Source organism: Podarcis melisellensis, assembly GCF_964234715.1.
Source record: "Podarcis melisellensis genome assembly, chromosome: 8".
NCBI classification, from domain to species: domain Eukaryota; kingdom Metazoa; phylum Chordata; class Lepidosauria; order Squamata; family Lacertidae; genus Podarcis; species Podarcis melisellensis.
The window spans coordinates 58,508,852-58,527,780 of record NC_138540.1 but is presented as its reverse complement, the minus strand read 5'-3'; the positions used below and the strand labels follow the sequence as shown (position 1 = coordinate 58,527,780).

General features: G+C 44.9%; 1 protein-coding gene across 16 annotated transcripts in view; it reads right to left on the bottom strand.

Annotated features, from left to right (window-relative positions):
* MACF1 (microtubule actin crosslinking factor 1) overlaps positions 1–18,929 on the bottom strand; it is a 287,679-nt gene that overhangs the window by 161,622 nt on the left and 107,128 nt on the right. For 3 of the 16 annotated variants that reach the window (XM_081922843.1, XM_081922846.1, XM_081922841.1), the window contains exon 1: positions 9,743–10,919. The exons of 7 other annotated variants lie outside the window; for them this stretch is intronic. In XM_081922843.1, coding sequence (XP_081778969.1) covers positions 9,743–10,864 — 1,122 coding nt within the window. In that variant the 5' untranslated portion in view covers positions 10,865–10,919. Of the gene's footprint in view, positions 1–9,742; positions 10,922–18,929 lie in introns of those variants that run through there. 6 more of the 16 variants (XM_081922844.1, XM_081922845.1, XM_081922833.1 and 3 more) reach the window with 5 other exon arrangements.

Here is an 18,929-nt window from a genome sequence, read left to right as displayed (position 1 = left end):
TCAGAGGAACGGTGACGGCATAGTGACCCAGTTTCCAATAAAAGAGAGAGAGGGAGAGGGGAGTGGGCTGCCGAATGCTTTTTGCACTTGATGGAACGTGCACACCTTCAGGCACGAGACGAGCGCTGGGAAAGAGGGTGGGGCTCAGCTCTTTTCACGGCGAGCTGGATTGCCACTCCTTAATCAAAGAAACACTTTGTAAGCAGGCAAGAGCTGGCTGAGAGAAGGATGCCAATTTCACAAGATCAACACATCTGTGGGAATGAAATACGTGCCATAATTTAGAATGGTGACGGCCCTCCCACCACTAGTGCAATCTACAGGAGGGCTTGAGGAAGGGAAACAAATCCAGGACATTTAGCACCTACTAGAAAATTGTCCTTTTTCAAGGGTACACAAATTTTGGCTGGGCTTAGTAACCAGCCAGCAGTTACCTCCACCTCTGCCTATGCCTCCACCCCAGGGAGGGCCAGCGTCTCACTTTGGACTTATGAAAGCAGTGAGAATTTTCCAAGGATTTTCAAAGTCCAGCAGGAGGTCAGAGATGAGCCCCCAACCCTCCACTTTACACTGGGGTCAGCACTCACCAGACCAACAGGTGTGGTCATCACAGGCAATTCAGCGAGTACACTTGTGGAACCCTCCCCATCACTGTGACAGTGATATCACATGAGTTACCTGCCACTGTGTCTGTAAGGAAATGAAGGAGCAAGACCCAGTTCTTGCAGGAGAACCAGGCTCAGACCTGTGACTTCCTTGCTGCACAGGGGCAACTGTTAACTCATTTCCACAGTCCTTTCTTCACGGTCTCTTGGCCACTTTGGGCTTTTGCAGCACACAAAAGATCCTGAGGGACCTGTGGGGCCGCGGAATGCATGGAATCATGAGATCTCCTCTGTGTACATGTCAAGTGCCTCTTTTATCCTGAAGGGGGAAGGTCAAAACACCACCGCCACCACTCAGGATTTCTAAGTAAGCAAAACCCATTCAGCACTACATCCCAAAATGACTGTCAGCAACTCAATATCATGTCCCAATTTGTGGCAGTCCAGAGAAATGTGGAAGAAGAGACACATGCAGCCATATTGCGGGGAGATAAAATATTCCTGGATCACCACAGCTCACAGCCAGTTCATACACAGCCTTCACCAACATGCTGCCCTCCAGATGTTTTGGACCACAACTCCCACTGAAGACTATGGTGGCTGGGGCTGATGAGAGCTGTAGTTCCAGATATAAGGAGGACACCAGCTTGGGGGAAAGTGTTCTGTGGCATGGTGGGAAGCTCCTCAACCAGCCCTGCACACTCCAGAAGGCACAGTAGGAGGACAGCCACATCCACCATGGTCCTTTGTCCCATATGGTGATTTCTGGGTTTAAATAAATAAATAAAATTTTTAAATTGTCCAGTAGCACCTGAGAGATTAACTAAGTTTGTTCTGGGTACTGTATAAGCTTTCGTGTGCATGCACAATTCTTCATCACAAAGCTCAGTTGGTGGTCCTATGCAAATCATATATTTCCTGTCTAGCCGGTCTTATGGGTGAAAGGAGTTGCTGTAATCCTGTAATTGGCTGCCCCATGTGCTGAGCCACTGAAGTATAGGGACAGACTTCCTTGTGCTGACCCTTCCGAACAGACTGTGACCACAAGGGCTCACCACTGGATCTTCCTGGGCAGGAAGCAGTATAGCCGAGCCTTGCTTGAGCAACAAAGCCTTGGCCTGCTCATGCATCCTTGATCGTGCTTTGGTCCTCCTAACTCCTAGCTTGCCTGTCAGTCCTGCCTCGCTCACTGGTCCTTACCACTGGCCGGGCTCGTGACTCAACTCAAACCAACACCCACAGCCTAGCCCTGAGCATGGGGCAGTTTGGGAAGATAAAATGAGAGAATTGTCACATTCTATTCAGTTCTTTAAAACTCTGGCCAAGGGGTCAAATATGCCCTGCCAAGCCTTTTTACCTAGCCTGCAGGACTGTCTCTGTATCACACCACCTCCCCAGCAACACCCTCTGCCCCCAAGACCATGTTCCTCACCAGCCCTGCTTTGTATCCCTTTTTAAGCGTTTTTGCCTAGCTGGAATGTGCCTTTGAACTCTGGTAATGCCTCTTTGCTTGCCTAGATGCAAGACAAAGAGGGTGTGTGTGTCAACATTAGCCGTAACAATTCGTTGCTTTGTCCTTGTTTGCCACTGGCCCCAGAAGGTTGCCCAGAAGCAAATGCAGCCCCAGGTCCCTCCTTTACCCCAGATGAAACACCTGCAATGTCCTATTTCCACTCCTGATCAGCGACAGTGGCATCTTGCCTTGGAAACAAGAGACCAGTAAGGTGGCTGGAAATACAGGCCTCTCTCTCCCTGCTCCACACAGCCAAAGGAAGGCGGCTTCGCCATTTGTATTCTGTGGATCAGCTTCCCCCCTCCGCCTCTCTCTCTCTCTCCAGACACGGGCATGCTTATCACATAGAAAAGCCCGTCTTTGTCAGCTGCTACCTCAGAGACGGCTCTGTGGGGCTTTTGCTCTTCTCAGTCAAACGTCTTTCCTCAGAAAGCCTCCCCTCCCCCCTCAAAAGTCTGCCACAGGCCTGAAGGAAAACCAGAGGTCACATGACCATAACACTTACACTGGGGAGACCCCAAATTTCAGATGCCTACACTGTGAAACAGCTACTCAGGTGATTCAGAAGCAAGTTGGAATGGTTGGACCTGCACTCCCCACTAAAACTAGAGATACCAGGTAACACCAAATTCTGTCACCTGCTTTAGAAGACTAGATGAATCCTTGGGCATGCAAAGTGCACAAGTATAGGCTGGGCAACAAAAAACAAAGTCCAAAGGAACCTTCTGTATTACAGCATCATCATTCCACCATATATTCAGGAACTTAACCAGGGTTAAGCATTATGTCTTCTGCACTTGGGCTTTCTTGCTATAGCAATAGCCTTTCCCAATTTCCACTGAACTGCCTTATTTCAGAAGCCTTATCTAAGCTTCAGGGAGCCTCATTCTCCCAGAGAACAAGCCTTTGGAATGTATTCTTTTTTAAAATAATAATTTTGACAGGTAGCTGTATTTTGGTTCATGTATTGTTTTGGGAAGCGTGAATTAGGTAGATTTGCTTTAAAATCCTAACAGAACTGATTTTTCTCCCCTATCCCTATTCTGCACTATAGCTCCCATCAGCCCCAGCTGGGCAGTACCAGGTTGGCCAAGGCCTATGAAGCCTCATTTCACCAAAGACAATGGTGAAGCATTTGTGACTGAATTAAGTGACACTCAGCTGATCACCCTCCTAGGCATCACTGTTGAGCTAAAATAAAATCAGACAGACATAAAATGTTGCTGAGCCCTGGGATATTTCCACAATGTTTTGGAATAACAGCAACCTCAGCCAGATAGCAGATATAATATACAGAGGCAGCGTCTGGTTAACCTGGCTTGACATTCACCGTCAGCTCCCTTCGCCAACCCTCCTCCAGCCCCCCAGCCTTTTCATGCCAATTCAGATTGGAGTATCATGATAATTTAATGGCTGCCCTCGCGCCTCTCTAACAAGCTTCAAAGACATCTTCCAGAGTGGTGCTGCTTACTGAGGGGCGGGGCACCTCCTCAGCGGAAGAATCTGCCCTTGGAATTATTCAAGGAAGGAAGGAAGACTTAAAGGAATTGATGGTGAGAACAGAACCGAGATCACACATTTGGCAGTTTGCAAATGCTAGCCTAAAAAAATAAAATAAAACCTTGAGTGGGGGAAAGATTATAAAGGTATTTAGTAAGAGAATCATGCTCTTCCCCTAGGAAGGCAAAAAAGCTGCCACTCCCAGGGAATCAGCAGAATGTCCCCATCTCAGCACAGCAAAATATGATCCAAACATACCTTAAAACTGAAAACTAGGACTCCAGACCTCCAGATGGGAGGAGGGAGCCTACAATGGAAGGGTTAACTAGATCTATCTTCTAGCTTTCTCTACAAACCCACCCCCCTCATTATCGGCTGTGAGGGTTTTCCACAAGACAGGGGTGAAACTAGCTTTTATTTCACCAGGGCCAAAGACCCAGTTTGGCACTCCCCTACACACATCTGCACCCATTTTCAGCTTTGTATTCTCGTTATAAAAAAGTGTGCCTAGACATTCCGTGGTTGCGCCCATAACCTAGGTTTAAGGTGCCATTTAGCTCCTAGCTTTCATATCTCAGTTTCTAACAGTGCCCACACATGCATATGCATACACACACACACACACACAGAGAGAGAGAGAGAGAGAGAGAGAGAGAGAGAGAGAGAGAGAGAGAAAGAGAGAGAGGAAGGGAGGGAGAGAGAGAGGGGGGCAGGGAGCCTCAATGGCGTCCCTCCGGAGACTTCACCTGGGGCAAAAAACCTGGCCCCCTCCCCTCACCTCCCAGTAGCTAAGGCCCTGCACAAGACTAGAATGGAAGCCAATGCTGAGGAGTGTGGAGAAAAATGATTAAAAATGTGTTTCAATTATAGTACTGTACCTTTAAAAAAATATAATCTGACTTAATCCACAGACACTATTAAAACTGAGTCACATCCATCTAGCAAAAACTTTGGTTAACGGATCCTATTCTATGTGGGAGAGAACTCTTGAGGACAATGCTGCTCCCAGGCTTTTGGAACTTCCAAGACTGGCTGCCTCCTTGTCATTCTGCTGACTGGAGAATACTTTTTGTTCTGGCAGGCTTTGGGAAACTGAATGTTTTTAAGCAAAGGGCTCCATAATAGCATGCTGAACTTTCTTTTTTCCTATCAGCATAGGTTGCGGTTTTTTAAAACATTTTAAAAATTCCAACAATAGTTTATATACTTTTAAACTATAACTTTTTATATGTTCCGAGTTAAGTGTGTTTTATTTGTGTTTGTTTTAATTTTTGTGAGCAGCCTTGAGTTCCAGCTCTGGCGAAAAGGTGGGATGCTGTTGTTGTTTTTGTTGTTGTTGTTGTTTCTATACAGTACTGCCCTTCATCCAAGGATTACAGGGTGGTTTACAATACAAAAACGCAAAACATAGTAACAATAAAAAACAACACCCACACAGTTTAAAAGGCTATTTGTTCCTTAATTAGCAAAGGCCTGGGAGAAGCAGAATGTTTTTGCCTGATGCCTAAAGATATGTAACAACAGGAGAGCATTCTACAAGTGGGGAACCACTGCCAAAAAAAAGTGCGCCTGCTCTTGTGTTGCCACCCTCCAGACCTCTTGTGAAGGAGGCACATGAAGATGAGCCTCAGCTGATTATCACAGGGTCTGGGTAATCATCATCATCATCCTCAGATTAGAGAACAGCATTTAGACCCTAATGTTAAACTCTGTAAATGGCACACAGCACAATCCGATACATGCCTACACAGATGTAAGTTCTACTGAGTTGAATGAAGCTGAGTTTTAGGCACATGGCTGTAGGTTTACAGCCACAAAAACGTACCATATTGTATTATTATCATCAAATCCTATCTGGACCCAGGAATCTGCCAATTCCTCAAAAATACTAGGATATCCCCTGGATTTCCCCACAATCATCTACTGACTGCATGTGGCAGGTAGTCCTGTGTGACGCCTTCCCACTATCTGAACTCTAAAATGATTATTACTATTTTGGACCTTAACATTCAGACAGCATCAGGAAGAAAAAAACTGTTTTGTCCAATAGCCTACTAACCCTTGTTGTACAGAGGTTTTGAGCATTTTGTATTCAGGGGGCATGAACTTGCTTAGTATTCTTGCATGTGTTTTCAACTGATCTCTTAATTATTGCTAAAACACTTTTCTGACTTTTTTTAAAAAATGTAGGATACAGCACTGTACCACCAAATACTGCAGCATGCAGCGATATTGCAATATGGCATAGTAATAAACATGTTTTAGTGATAATTAAAATAATCATTTATAGTGTGGACAGCATATAGCAGGATGTATACAGTAAAATAAGTGCAAGATCTTCCATCAGCTTAGAAAAGTCCATTGCAATTGCTCTTGTAGCTCCACATGTAATAGCAACTGTTGGGTAGCATTAGGAGGCACCCACCTGGAAGCAGAGGAGTTGAGATGGGCAACCGTGAAGAGGTTTCTACTTTAACAGCTGCTAAACTATCAGCTGCAAACTATCTGAAGGTGTATGTGGCTCCCTCTCTGTTCGATTGGTTTTACAGGATCTGCAATGCTGCAATTATGTTGAAACTAAAATGCCCAAGCATGTAAAGGCAGGACAACCACAGAACAAATTGATACAAAGATGGCTACCGCTTTGAAACTTTGTGCAATGAAAAGTGTTAGAACAACACAGGCTGTGACCATTTTAGGCGTGTCTGGTATGTGCACAACTGTGCACATGTGCGTTGTGCCAAACGCAGGAGTGACCCAAAAATGTCGCAAAAAGGGGTGGAATAGGGCAAAGCGGGGGCCGAACTGGGAGGGCTTTCGTGGGCCCTGCTGGCACACACGGGGGTCCAGAATGTAACCCCAGTGCAAATCAGTTGTTGCCCAAGTACTGTGTTATTTGATCTGAATAAATTTAGACTATGGCAGTGTTAGCTAACATGGTATCCTCCAAATGTTATTGTGATCAAGCGGTATGTAATATTTGAGCTTCCCGCACTGCAGGGGATTTGTCTAAATGACCCTCAGGGTCCTTTCCAACGCTACAATTATGTGATTCGATGGTATGTAAATGCTGTTAAATAAATAAATAGATAGTTGCTGGAATACAACTCCCACAATGCCTGACCACCGGTAATGCTGGCAAGGGCTGATGGGAGCTGTAGTCCAACATCTTGCACACATGCACACATCACCTTCCTCAAATGATCCATGCAGATCAGCTTAGGAGGGAGGCTTCTTGCCACCTTCCCACTCATAAAATGATCAATCTGATGGCCAGTTTGCATCCCCATCAAGATGCTGCGTCGAAAGATGTGTCCCTCTGCTCACTCACTCCAGGGCTGCATCTACTTTGATTTTTCTTTCTTTTTGCCACATCCCAAACAGGTGGGGTATTGGGGGACCAGAAACATTTGCACACATAGGGGTGTGTGCTGTGTGTGTACCAGGGGTTAGTGACACCCAGCTCCCTGCTGGTAGCCAAGTCTGCATGGGCTGCCCTGGGGGCACTATGTTGGCTGGGCCTTTAGCCTTGCACAACTCCTTCCCTTGCAAAAGAAACTGCTTGCTGACAGTAAAATCCTGACTGCTTTGTAAAGATGAACCAACAGGTTCTTGGCCATCTCTAGTAAACAGCTGTTCTCCATCTACTTTATGGCTGCTTTTGCAAGCACTTGGAAACTGCTATTTTGTTCCCCACTTAAACTTCTCTCTGTTAAAATAAATGTTTCTTCACATGTGAGAGGTAATTTTTACTTGGATGAAGTGCTCCATTTAAGAAGCTTTTGTTAGTGAGTTATATATGAGGGGCATATGATTGTACATTGTGTTGGGGCCTGCCCTGTGACCTTTGGGTGAAAGGATATAAATGTTAAATACATCCAGTTCCTTGTGCTTCTTCTCCCTTGCCAAAAGTGCTCCACAACCCTTCTGTCGTCTGTACTGCTCTTCCGAGAATGCCTTCCAGCTCGCTTGCAAGGAGAGGAATGAACAGACGAGAACACCCCACCAACCTACACATCATGCTGAGCTCCTGAAAAAAAAGTCCAGTCCCATCCCATGCTAAAGTCTCATCACAGGAGCAGTGATGGGAGAGGTACAAAAAAAACCCACACCATGTTATGCACCAAAATGTTGTTGGGCAATATTTGAAAAATTGCTCACCTCTGAATTGATTCCTAATAGCAAAATGCAAATCAGTGATATGCAAAGTAACAGAGAGAAGTGTGATTTGAGCATGTACAGAGTGCCCACCCCTCACCACAGAATAACTACAACCCATCCTGTAAACCAGGCATGCCCAAGGTCTGTTTCAGGGGCCTAATTTGGCCCCCGTGGCAGTTTATTTCCTGGGGTAAAATCCTAAAAAACAACAAGACCTCAACAACTTCAATCCTAAAAAAAGGTCAACAACTTTGGTTGGCCCTTCAGTTGGCCCTCATGGCCCTTCATCAAATCTGGCCCTCTTTGAAAAAGTTTGGACACCACTGCTGTAAACGATCAAGAATTATAAAGTGAAAAGGTTTCCCAATTCCATGCAGGGTGGAGAGGGATGAGAGTTCAATGGGGCTTGATATCTAGTGCCTCTCATTTTAGAGAACTCCTGAGCATATAGGTAAATTCTGGTGACCAAACAGGCTTGAGAACTGCCAGCTCCATCTGTCCCCCATCACACTGCATTAGTCAACAGCCTCCGTCCTACAATAATTGCTTTTAACATTAAAATTCCATAGAGACATCTAATAAGAGATATATGACCTGGTTTCTTCTTCTATAATGACATCACCGTCGAAAAGTCCATGCCAAATTGCTTGGGCATTTTATGCCAGATCTTGATGCAGTTTTAGGGCTTGCCTGCCCCCTAACCCATCTCCCCCCACGCCCTGACACAATGCCTTGAAATCAACATCCCTTCCCTCTCCCTAGGGGCACACCATTATAAATTAGCAGCTACTGTGCAGACTTTTGACAGCTAAAATACATGTTAACAAATGAAACAGGGGGGTGTTTCCTGGTGGAAGCCCATCTACATGTGCACACACCCACACCTAAAAGAGGAAACCTAGACCAGGGATGACATTGGAACAATGTAAGTAGTCTTTCTGGCTACATAAAAAGCAATTACTGCTTGAAGCACAACCAAAAATCCTTGACCTTTGCCTACATCACAGAAGGGCTCCAACGCCAAACCAGGCAAGTTCAGTTCCCGCCCGGTGTTACCATTTTTAGTTTGTTTACAAAACAGAAATGCACCAAAAGGCTCTATCCGCAAAACAGCAACTCTTGCCTGATTTAAATAAGTTCACCTGCTCATCCTGGACTTAGCCCCATAATGTGTGAGGTAGTAGCAGAGACAGGAGCACTACTGAGTACATGCAGAGTTCATTTCCCTCCTCGCCAAGTTAAATTATGTTGCATATGGGCTGAGGAAAGAGGACACAAAGTGTGTTCTTCAAATAGGCTTGAGACTCAGTATCATCCTAGAAACCCACAAAGCACTAGGGAGAGATAACAAACAGGCACCCAAGTAGAGAAGCCAAAGGCAGTGCTGGGAATATTCTTTTATACATTACAATAAAGGTACAAATCTACAAGCCCCGGGAGAGGCAGGCGGATTACTCTGAGCCAGAGTCTTTTTCCCCACACCAGGTCTGAACTCTTGGACTAAATAGAAGAGACAAAAGAGCACCCCTGCACATGTATGGAGTGCATTTTCCTTAACACTTACTGGTTTCGCTCAACACATCGCCTACAACCAATCCCAGGCAGCTGGGAATTGGAACAGCTTTGCAACCTAGAACACGACTTCCTTTATTAACCTATGTTTTTAAAATTCTGCATCACTGATGGCCAGAGCAGTGGATGGGATGGTGGGATCTCTTCCAATATACAAAGGCTGCCCGGTCTGCTCACTTGGAAGCAATTTTTACAAACCCCAGGCAAAGCAGCCTGTTTACAAGACTTGAAGTTGGGGGTTGGGCTCCCAAGACCAGGGGGTGTGGCTTCCAGGACAACTCAAGTCCCAGGACTTTTCCCATCAGGAAGTACCACCATGTAAGACTGCTGTTCCTGGCATGCATAACCCTCCCAGATCCCAAAGAGGAAGAGAAAATAAACCCACACTGACCCCTCTTTCAGCTGGGCTAATCTTCTCATTTGCAGTCATCTGCCATTTAGGGCCTTCTCCTCCAACAGAGGAAGTAGGGCAACCTCCACAGAGCGACAGAGAGGTCCTCTCAGTCCCTGGCATCTTGACTTGCTGGTGGTGGGTTGAGTCGCTCCCATATCCTGAGGAGCGCAGGAAGGTGCTGGAGGTTGACCCACTGAAGGAAGACTTGCTTTGGGAGGGAGGCAATTTCACCCAGGTGTTGTCCCCTCCCTTGCCGACAGGTGGTTCTTGCAAAAATGGTGTCTGCTGAGGCTTCTCTGTGCCGTCAGTCTCCACCAGATCCACCAAAGGTGATGGGGTGGACAGCTCCGAGATTGTGCCCTTCTCCACAGTCCAAGAAGTAGCCCATGTGGCACTTGATAAACTTTCATTCCCTTCCTCACTGTTCCAGGTCCCATGAGCCTCTTCCACCACAGTTGCTGGAGTTTCCAACTTTGGTTGCTCCCAAGACCTGCACACCACCACAGTGCCCGTGTCACTCTCTGTCGGTCCTTTACCCAAAGCCTCCCTTTGCAAAGGCACCAGAATGGCTCGGCTGTTGCCAGATCCCAGCCTCTGAAAGGCAACCAGCTGACTCGCCACCTTCTCACGGTTTTGCTCTGCTGGGTTGTCGAACAGGCGGGCAATGACGGTGGTGCCCTCCTCCAGAAAGTCCCCTGGGCTCCTGCAGACAGAGGAGGCATTTTCTGTCACTAGGTCAGCTTTCTCAAGCCTCCCTTGGAACCTCTCCCTCACCTGCACAACATGCCCTTGCTCCAGCCCCTCTGGCTCCAAAGTGGGGCAAGCCTCCCCATATGGGGCAAGGCTTTGATGTAAGCCCTCGGCAAGGTCTTCTCCATCCTCCTCCCGCAGGGAAGAGGCTCTGAACTTCACTGCCGCTGCCTCCTCTTCCTTCTCTTCAGCAATCTCGGTCCCTGCAGAAGGTCCCTCTGCCACCAGATCAGCGCTTTCTGGCACCGTCCTCTTTTTCCCTTTCTTCTTCCGTTTGAAGCGGGCTTTCCTTCTGGGGGAGAGGGGAGCATTCCCTGCCTCCCCAGCTTGATCTTTCGGCTCTTTAACACAACCCAGAGTATTCCCCATCTCCCTGGTGCGCAAGACACCAGTGACAATGCAGCTAAGCTGGCACCAGGCTCCTGGATAAATCCTGACCGCCGCTTCATCAGATTAGATGCACATTAAAAAAAAACAAAAAACACCACTACTGCAGGCACACTCATACATACACGCACACAGACCAAGATTCTCCCTTTCTAGCTGCTGCCGTTTTCAGACAGCCATCTTACAAGGCTGGGAGCTGGAGGAAGACACATTCGAAGCATCTCACTGCAGTTCAGAAATCACTTGACCTAAAAGCAGACGGAGCCCCGATTGGCTGCAGCTTCCTCTCTCCAAATATGAGGTAATGGGAGTGCTACCCTCCGTAAGGCAAACAGAAAGCGGAGAGCCAGACAGAGGCTGGGAGGTGGCAGCAGGAGGGAGCGAGCAGGAGGGGGGGGGAGAGAGAGAAGCTGGTGAGGGGTGTGGCACGAAGACAGATAGATGGAAATCAGGGAGCAAAGTTTTTTTAAAAAACAGAAAGCAGAAAAAAGCAAAACAGCAGCAACAACAAAGATATTGAGCTGAGAGAAGGTAGCATTTAAAGAAGGGGGGGGGGCAGAGAGACATAAAAAGAAAAATCCCAGGAGGAGACAAACACACTGTGCATACTAAGAGAATGCCCAGAGCTGCTGCTGCGTTCGATACAGAAAAGAGAAATTTGAGCAATAACAACCTAGGGATTTGTGGAGATACACATTATGAAAGCTGGAAAGAGGTGTCTGAGGCGGGGGGGGGGGGGGAATCTCCAGCTCAGTTACACCTATAATATTTGATAGCCAGGCATTTGAAACTTGCATCTATCCCTGAAAATCGTCACGGTAAACATTATTTTACAATCTCTCTTGGTCATGAATCTGAAGGTAAGGTTTTTGGGATGTCCAGAAGTCAAGGAGGGATGCTGACTGTTTAACAAGAAGGTGTCCCTGGATGATCAAAGCAGCATCCATTGCACCAGGTTTTGACAACCTGGTGCCCTCCATATATTCTGGACTACAATGCCCATCAGCCCCAGTCAGGACTGCCATTTCAGCTTCACCTACTGCCTAAAATACATCCCATCCCCAAAATGCACAACATCCCCTGCAGAACTATCCTTTATTCATCTGGCACATGCTAAACACCTTCCTACCTATTTCCCCCAGGCATTCTCTGATGACTGATAATGGTTGATGCATTTGCTTGATCACTGTGGATATTAGAAAGAGTATTATTGTATTTTACTATTGCTGCTGCTGCTGTTAGTCTTCTTTAGTCTGCTACGACATTCTCAAATATTAAGCAGCGTATAAATATTTTAAATAAATACTCCAAGATTAGGGGGGAATGCCTTCTGGGACAGAATGTAGAATTCCAGCACCTATCGCTTTAGAAATTTACCACTTGTGAGAGTTAAGTGGTAAATTAAATATGAGGAAGGAGGCCTCATATCAGTCTCTGCCCTAGTTTTGAAAGTCTACAGGTGCCCCCCCCCCCCACTTGCGAAGTGGTTACAGCCAATTGATATCAAAAATACTGGATCCAAAAATAACCACAACTAGAATTAAAGCTCTGGGGCCATCTGGAGGTTGGAGGATGCACGGAAAAGTGGCAGGAGTGGCCGCGCAACAGCTGTTAGGCAGGGAGGCTGAGCAGCCTACGCAAAGCCCCGCTGCGCCTCCAGTTTCTTTGGGGCTTCCTCAGCCCTCACTGATGTCCTCTCCGGGCTCTGGGGAGGGTCTGCTCACAAGCCTTGAGGAATCTCCAGTTCTCTCCCACCATTTCCGGGTTTAATTAAATCATTTATTCATTACCCAGCATCACACATATACACGGTTACGAACTAGTGGATTGTGTATAAATGGGGGGACACCTCTATGTCTGTCCAGGGTGCTTCCACACTAAGTGATGTGCAAAATTGCCATGTGTAAATCATTTATTTTTTTATGGTGCATCCACACTATGCCACCATCCTGGTGATTGTCACCCTGCATTTTCTTTTTGGGTCTACTGTCATTTCTTAGTGTGATACCAGGTAGGTGCTTAATTTATTAAAAGGTCATTTGAGATATAGCAAATGGTCTGCAGACAACAGACCATTGACATCAAATTTCCAGTAAATCCAGGTTAAGTGGGATGGGAGTGCAGATATGGGCTGGCATTTGATTCAACAGCATTGTACTGGGTATAACTGGCATGCATGAGGAACACCCATTCCACAAAAATCACCCATCTGGAAGCACCCTCAGATTACAGAAAATCCATAGTGAGTTTCCAGAACAGAAGCACAAGCTCGACATAAGCAAAATACCCTGGTGATCCTCTTCTGTCTTTTTTAAAGGGTGGGATTTTGATGTGGGCAGTGACTTACAGGAGACATGAATCTACCACAGCTCGGCACATTCACCTCCAGCACATTCAACTCCCACCAGCCACAGGAACTGCAGTCTAAAGCAGATGGAGGGCACCAGACTGAAGAAGGCTACACTTAAAATAGCACCCACTGCAAAGTTTAATCACCCTGTTTATTTGTTTTATTGATCTTTTCATTGGCACTAACATGCTTTTCCTGCTATAAATATTTTAAAATATTGATGAAATTCCATGTAAATGAAAGTGTGTTGTGGTTGAGTAATACTATAATCATATACTGCTTTTTTTTTTTTAAGGATGGGAAACTTTCTAGTCACAATTGTTAACCACATGAGCTAGAAAGACAATGACTGGAAAGGTGGTTTTTTAATCGTCTCCTTTTTTATAATTACAATTATAGTGTTCTGGTACTCTTATTTAAGTGGTATTTCACTATTAAAATAAAACAAAAGATAAAAGCCAGAAAAGTGTTAGCACTAATTTTAAAAAGAATGCTTCAAATAAATAAATGGAGTGATAAAATGGTACCACCCACCCCACAAAGCTTTCAGAGCATTATGTGCCAAATTTCAGGTGGTCATTCAGGTGAATTGGATCTTCCCAGCCAGGGCAGCTCTTATGTGGTATGGACAGAGCAAAACCAGATAAATATGCCAAAAGCCATACCCCAAAATGAACAAGAGCTTCAACAATGTAAAGAATCACTTATTATGTGCATCTAGCTCACAAGGACACAGCAACGTGCATTAGCATTAGGAGCCCATATTTTAAATGTCACTTTCATTTTTGTGGGCACCAAATGGTAAATATGAGGGGAAGTTACATGGCAAATTCCATGTCTGGGGGCACAGATGGCTACTTATTTGATGTGGTGTGGTGTATTTATCACCTAATCCAAAAATAGTCTCCAGGTGACTTACAGAGAAAGGGGGCTGGGAGGGAAAAACAAATAAATAGCCTCAATAATCACAACAACAGTGAAACATCAGCAGAATATGGGTCACAACAGGGCAGTTAAGAAATACCTTTAATGCATACTATAATACCTATAATATGTATAATTACTTTTTAATGATTATCTTTTATATGTGTTTAGCTTTTTGTATTTTATCTATTGTGCATTTTTATCTATAAGCCATGAAGCCACCTGGTCTGGGGTAAAAGGTAGGATATAATAATAACAACAACAACAATAACAACAACAATAATAATATCAATCCCATCCTTCCAGTCGTCCTTCCTTATTCACTCTACTCAGCCCAACCCAACCCAGAAATGAAAATATAACAGGTAGGGCCAAAGGGAAGTGGGCAAGAGAGCTGCTTAATATGAGATTTATTTTATTTCTTTGTTTCATAAAATTTATATACCACTTAACTGAAAAAACGACAACCTCAAAGCAGTTTTCAAAAACACACAACAATAACATCAAGAAAAATTAACAACTATATTTTAAAACATGCAAAAATTAAAATACTACTAAGCAGTTAAAATTACCTCAACTTCCTAAGCATCTTGCTGAAACAATAACACTTTTAGCAGGGCCCAAAAAAGGGTACAGTGAAGAAGCCTGCTTGATCTCAATAGGCAGGGAATTCCAAAGTGCAGTTGCTGCCACACTGGAAGACGGAGTTTTTACAAATGCTTACAAAATGTATTATGTAGCCCCTATAGCAATGGCCTACAACGTTGGCCTCCACACTGAGGTAAATCAAGGTGGCGGGGGGGGGGGGCTTCTATTTGGAAAAGGATGCAATACAAGAATGCAGTTCAAAACCAAGCAGTCTAAACAAGCCAGGGATCCAAGCTTGGCTCCCCAGCACATCACCCGTGGGCCATGATGTACCCACAAAAATATTCCCTGGCACCCATGCAGCACTGCACTCCGCTGCCTTTCTCAAGCTGCTCAAGAGTAGCAAGCAAGCGATGCCATCCCCATCTTCCTTCTGCTGCCCCCCCTCACACACACTGTTGCCATGGCAACAGCATGACCCAATGGGAATTCAGATCCTTCATGCCTCTGGCCAACCTGACTGAGGGAGGCAGGGCAATTCTGAGCCTCTGTCCAATGGGGGATATGCGTGGAGCTTGATGAACAACTTGAAAGAGGGCAGAAACTCTGGCAGAGAGTTGAGGGGAAGACCCCTATGAAGGGGCCCTTCTTGCACATAAGACCGGCAGCACTGTCAGGGGCAGGACTTTGGGGCAGAAGTTCAGGGCCCCTCAAAGTGGAATGAGAAAGGGGAGCCCCAAATGCAGCAGGGCTGCAATGCCACATTTTGAACTCAGGCCATATTTGCACCATACATCTAAAACACTAGGATACCCCTGTCAAAAGTAATGGGTTCCCTCAAAGAAATATTGGAAGTGTAGTTTATTATGAGTTGTCAGTGTGGGGTGTCCCAGATAGAATGAGAGGAGGAAAAGGCAAGGGGATGGATAGGTTGGCAGGGGGACCTTTGGGAGGAGGAGTGAAGAAGCATCTACTATCTTCAGAGGCTCCATGCACTTCTGACAATTTGGGGGAAGAGCATTTGCCCACACTCTGACCCCACTAAGTTCAATGGAACATATCCTATACCACCACATGGTGCTGTTGCAATGACATGGCAAAGGCGTTGGTTTTTTAAATGATGAAAAAGGAAGGGTGGATTTTAAAAAGCTCCCAGAGCACCTCGTGGGTAGGATATTAATTTGGGGAATAATATATATATATTTACAGTAGTACCTTGTTTTGTGGCCAGGATCAGTTCCAGAGCCTAGACTGATAGCCGAAAAGGACGCAGGGCAAAGCGCCGCATCTGTGCACGCACGCAGAGCGGTTTGCATTTCTGCGCATGCGCAAAGCACAATTTAGCGCTTCTGTGCATGCACAAGTGACAAACCCGGAAGTAACCCGTTCTGGTACTTCCAGGTTTGCCGCGGATGTTCACTGGAATGGACTCTAGACGAGGCTGACGTTCATGGAGGTATTACTGTAGTGGTGAATTGGGGGTAATGATAAGTGGGGGTGAATTTCAGTTATGATGTATCTTAATTACTGTTTTTAAGTGGTTCATTTTTCTTACTTTGTACTTTGTAATGCTTTTAAATGTATAAGCCACCTTGAATTCCAGCTCAGGGGAAAGGCAGGATATACATGCATAAATAATAATAATAATAATAATAATAATAATAATAATAATAATAATTTCAGAACAGGATCTGTGTGGGATATTAATTGGGGACAAATTAATTTAAGAGGGACTCAATTTGGTCTATGTGTGCTGTTTTGCTACAAGAAAAAGCACTGGATGCATGCTGAGAGTAAATGCCTGAAGCACCAAGATTTCAAATGTTGCAAATAATATTCTTCCAATTACAAGGTGTAGAAAGACTGTACTGTACCGCACCCCAACAGCAAAGGCGTTGGCATACAGTCTTGAAAACCCTGGAAAGGGGGAGGGGATGCTTTGTGATACAGAGTCCAGCATGAAATTATAGAGCCCAAGAGTCCTGTTTTGCTAAATTTGTTTCCTGCCTTTCCATCAAAAGGCACTCTTTAAAAACTAATACATTTATGGCAGCAAAAGCTTTTGATAATAAGCAAGATCTTGCTTCAGCACATGCATGAACAATGAACTGTCAGATATTATATATTATGTAGTTTTTGTTGTATGCTGAAGATGCAACTGATAAATATATTTTAAGACCAACCCTGTTCTCTTTTTTGTAATCTGTTTCAACTGGTCTTGATATTGTGTTTTTAAATTGTTGTGACCTGTTCTGGGATTTCATAGTAAAGAGTGGCAAGAAAAAAGGGTAGGCCAATTGTGTCAGGACAAGATTTGGGAGTGTTCAGATGTACTACCTGTCTATCCACAAGGTGTTCATTTCTTTCTCTCTTTCAAGAAAATTATCACAATATGCTTGTCAAAGTAGTGTTGAGGAGTAATTTTATTAACATATTAGAGCAAGATTTCACATTACACAAATAAAGGATGTCCCTTTAAAAATAAATAAATCTGTTTCTGTCTTCTTTCATCCGTATATTTACAACTAACTGACTTTGCCATTGGTCAGGAGTGATATACTTTGCCAAGCCACTCTCTCTACAGATGGAGATATTATTTGCCCTCCAGTACCTCACAATGCACATTGCATTACTTTCAATTAGATGCCCATTCAGATGCTCAGCCCCATTGGCATTCTGACCCAACTACTCCTAATTTAGCTTTCCCCAACAGAAGCTGGACTGGGACAAAAGTCTTCCAGCACAACACTAGTCGGTGATGAAAGGGCCAACACAGAGTGGCAAAGAGGGACTAGCAGACCAGTTGCCTGTGCTTGGATAAAGCTGATGGTTCCCCTCATCCACCCACAAGCCGAAACAGAAGGCTGTGAACAAGGCAACAATGGCTGCAAACAGATATTTGAAGATGGTTTCCTCTTATCCAGGCTAAACATACCCAACTCCCTCAAGCATTCCTCATAAGAATTAGTTTCCAGACCCTCTATCATCTTGGTCACCCTCCTCTGCATATGTTCCAGCTTGTCAACATCCTTCTTAAACTGTGATGCCCAGAACTGGACACAGTATTCCAGATGTGGTCCAACCAAGGCAGAATACAGCAGGATTGGGACACTATGCTTCTGTTGATGCAGCCTAGAATAGCATTAGCTTTTTTTGCTGCTGCATCACACTGTTAACTGATGTTCAGCTTGTGGCCTGCTAAGACCCCTAGATCCTTTTCGCATGTACTACTGGCAAGCCAGGTATCCCCCATCACATATTTGTGAAGCTGGTTCTTCCTGCCTAAGTGCAGAACCTTATACTTGTCCCTACTGAGATTCATGTTGTTAGTTTGAGCCCAGTTCTCCAATCCGTTAAGGTCACCTTGAATCTCAACTCTGACTTCTGCAGCATTAGCTACCCCTCCTAGTTGGTGTCATCTGCAAATCTGAGCTTATTTTCGGCTTTGGCCCACCTTCTCCCTGCAACTGTTAGCTACTACATGATTAAGATCTAGTATTATGAGAGGGAGAAAAACTTTTCTCTATCCACATTCTCAATGCCATGGCATAATTTTATAAACTTCTATCATGTCACCTTGTACTCGCCTTTTCTCTAAACTAAGAAGTCCCAAGTACTTTAAGATTTCTTCTTAGGGGAGTCGCTGCACCCCCTGACTATTTTGGTTGCCCTTCTCTAAAACTTTTCCAACTCTGCAATATGCTCTTTTGAGGTGAGGTGACCGGAGCTGTACATGGTATTCCAAATGTGGCTACACCACAGATTTGTTCAGCAACACACGAGGTTCATGTCTTCTTCTAGCTATCTAATCTAATCTGATCTAATAATAATAATAATAATAATAATAATAATAATAATAATACAGTGGTACCTCGGGTTACAAACACCTTGGGTTACAAACACTTCAGGTTACAAACTCCGCTAACCTGGAAGTAGTACCTCGGGTTACAAACTTTGCCCCAGGATGAGAACGGAAATCGTGTGCTGGCGGCAGCGGGAGGCCCCATTAGCGAGAGCGCGCCTCAGGTTAAGAATGGTTTCAGGTTAAGAATGGACCTCCGGAACGAATTAAGTTCGTAACCCAAGGTACCACCTTGTAATAACAACAATAATAATTTTATTATTTGTACCCCACCCATCTGACTGGGTTGCCTCAGCCACTCTGACCCCAAGGTTTTATTCTTG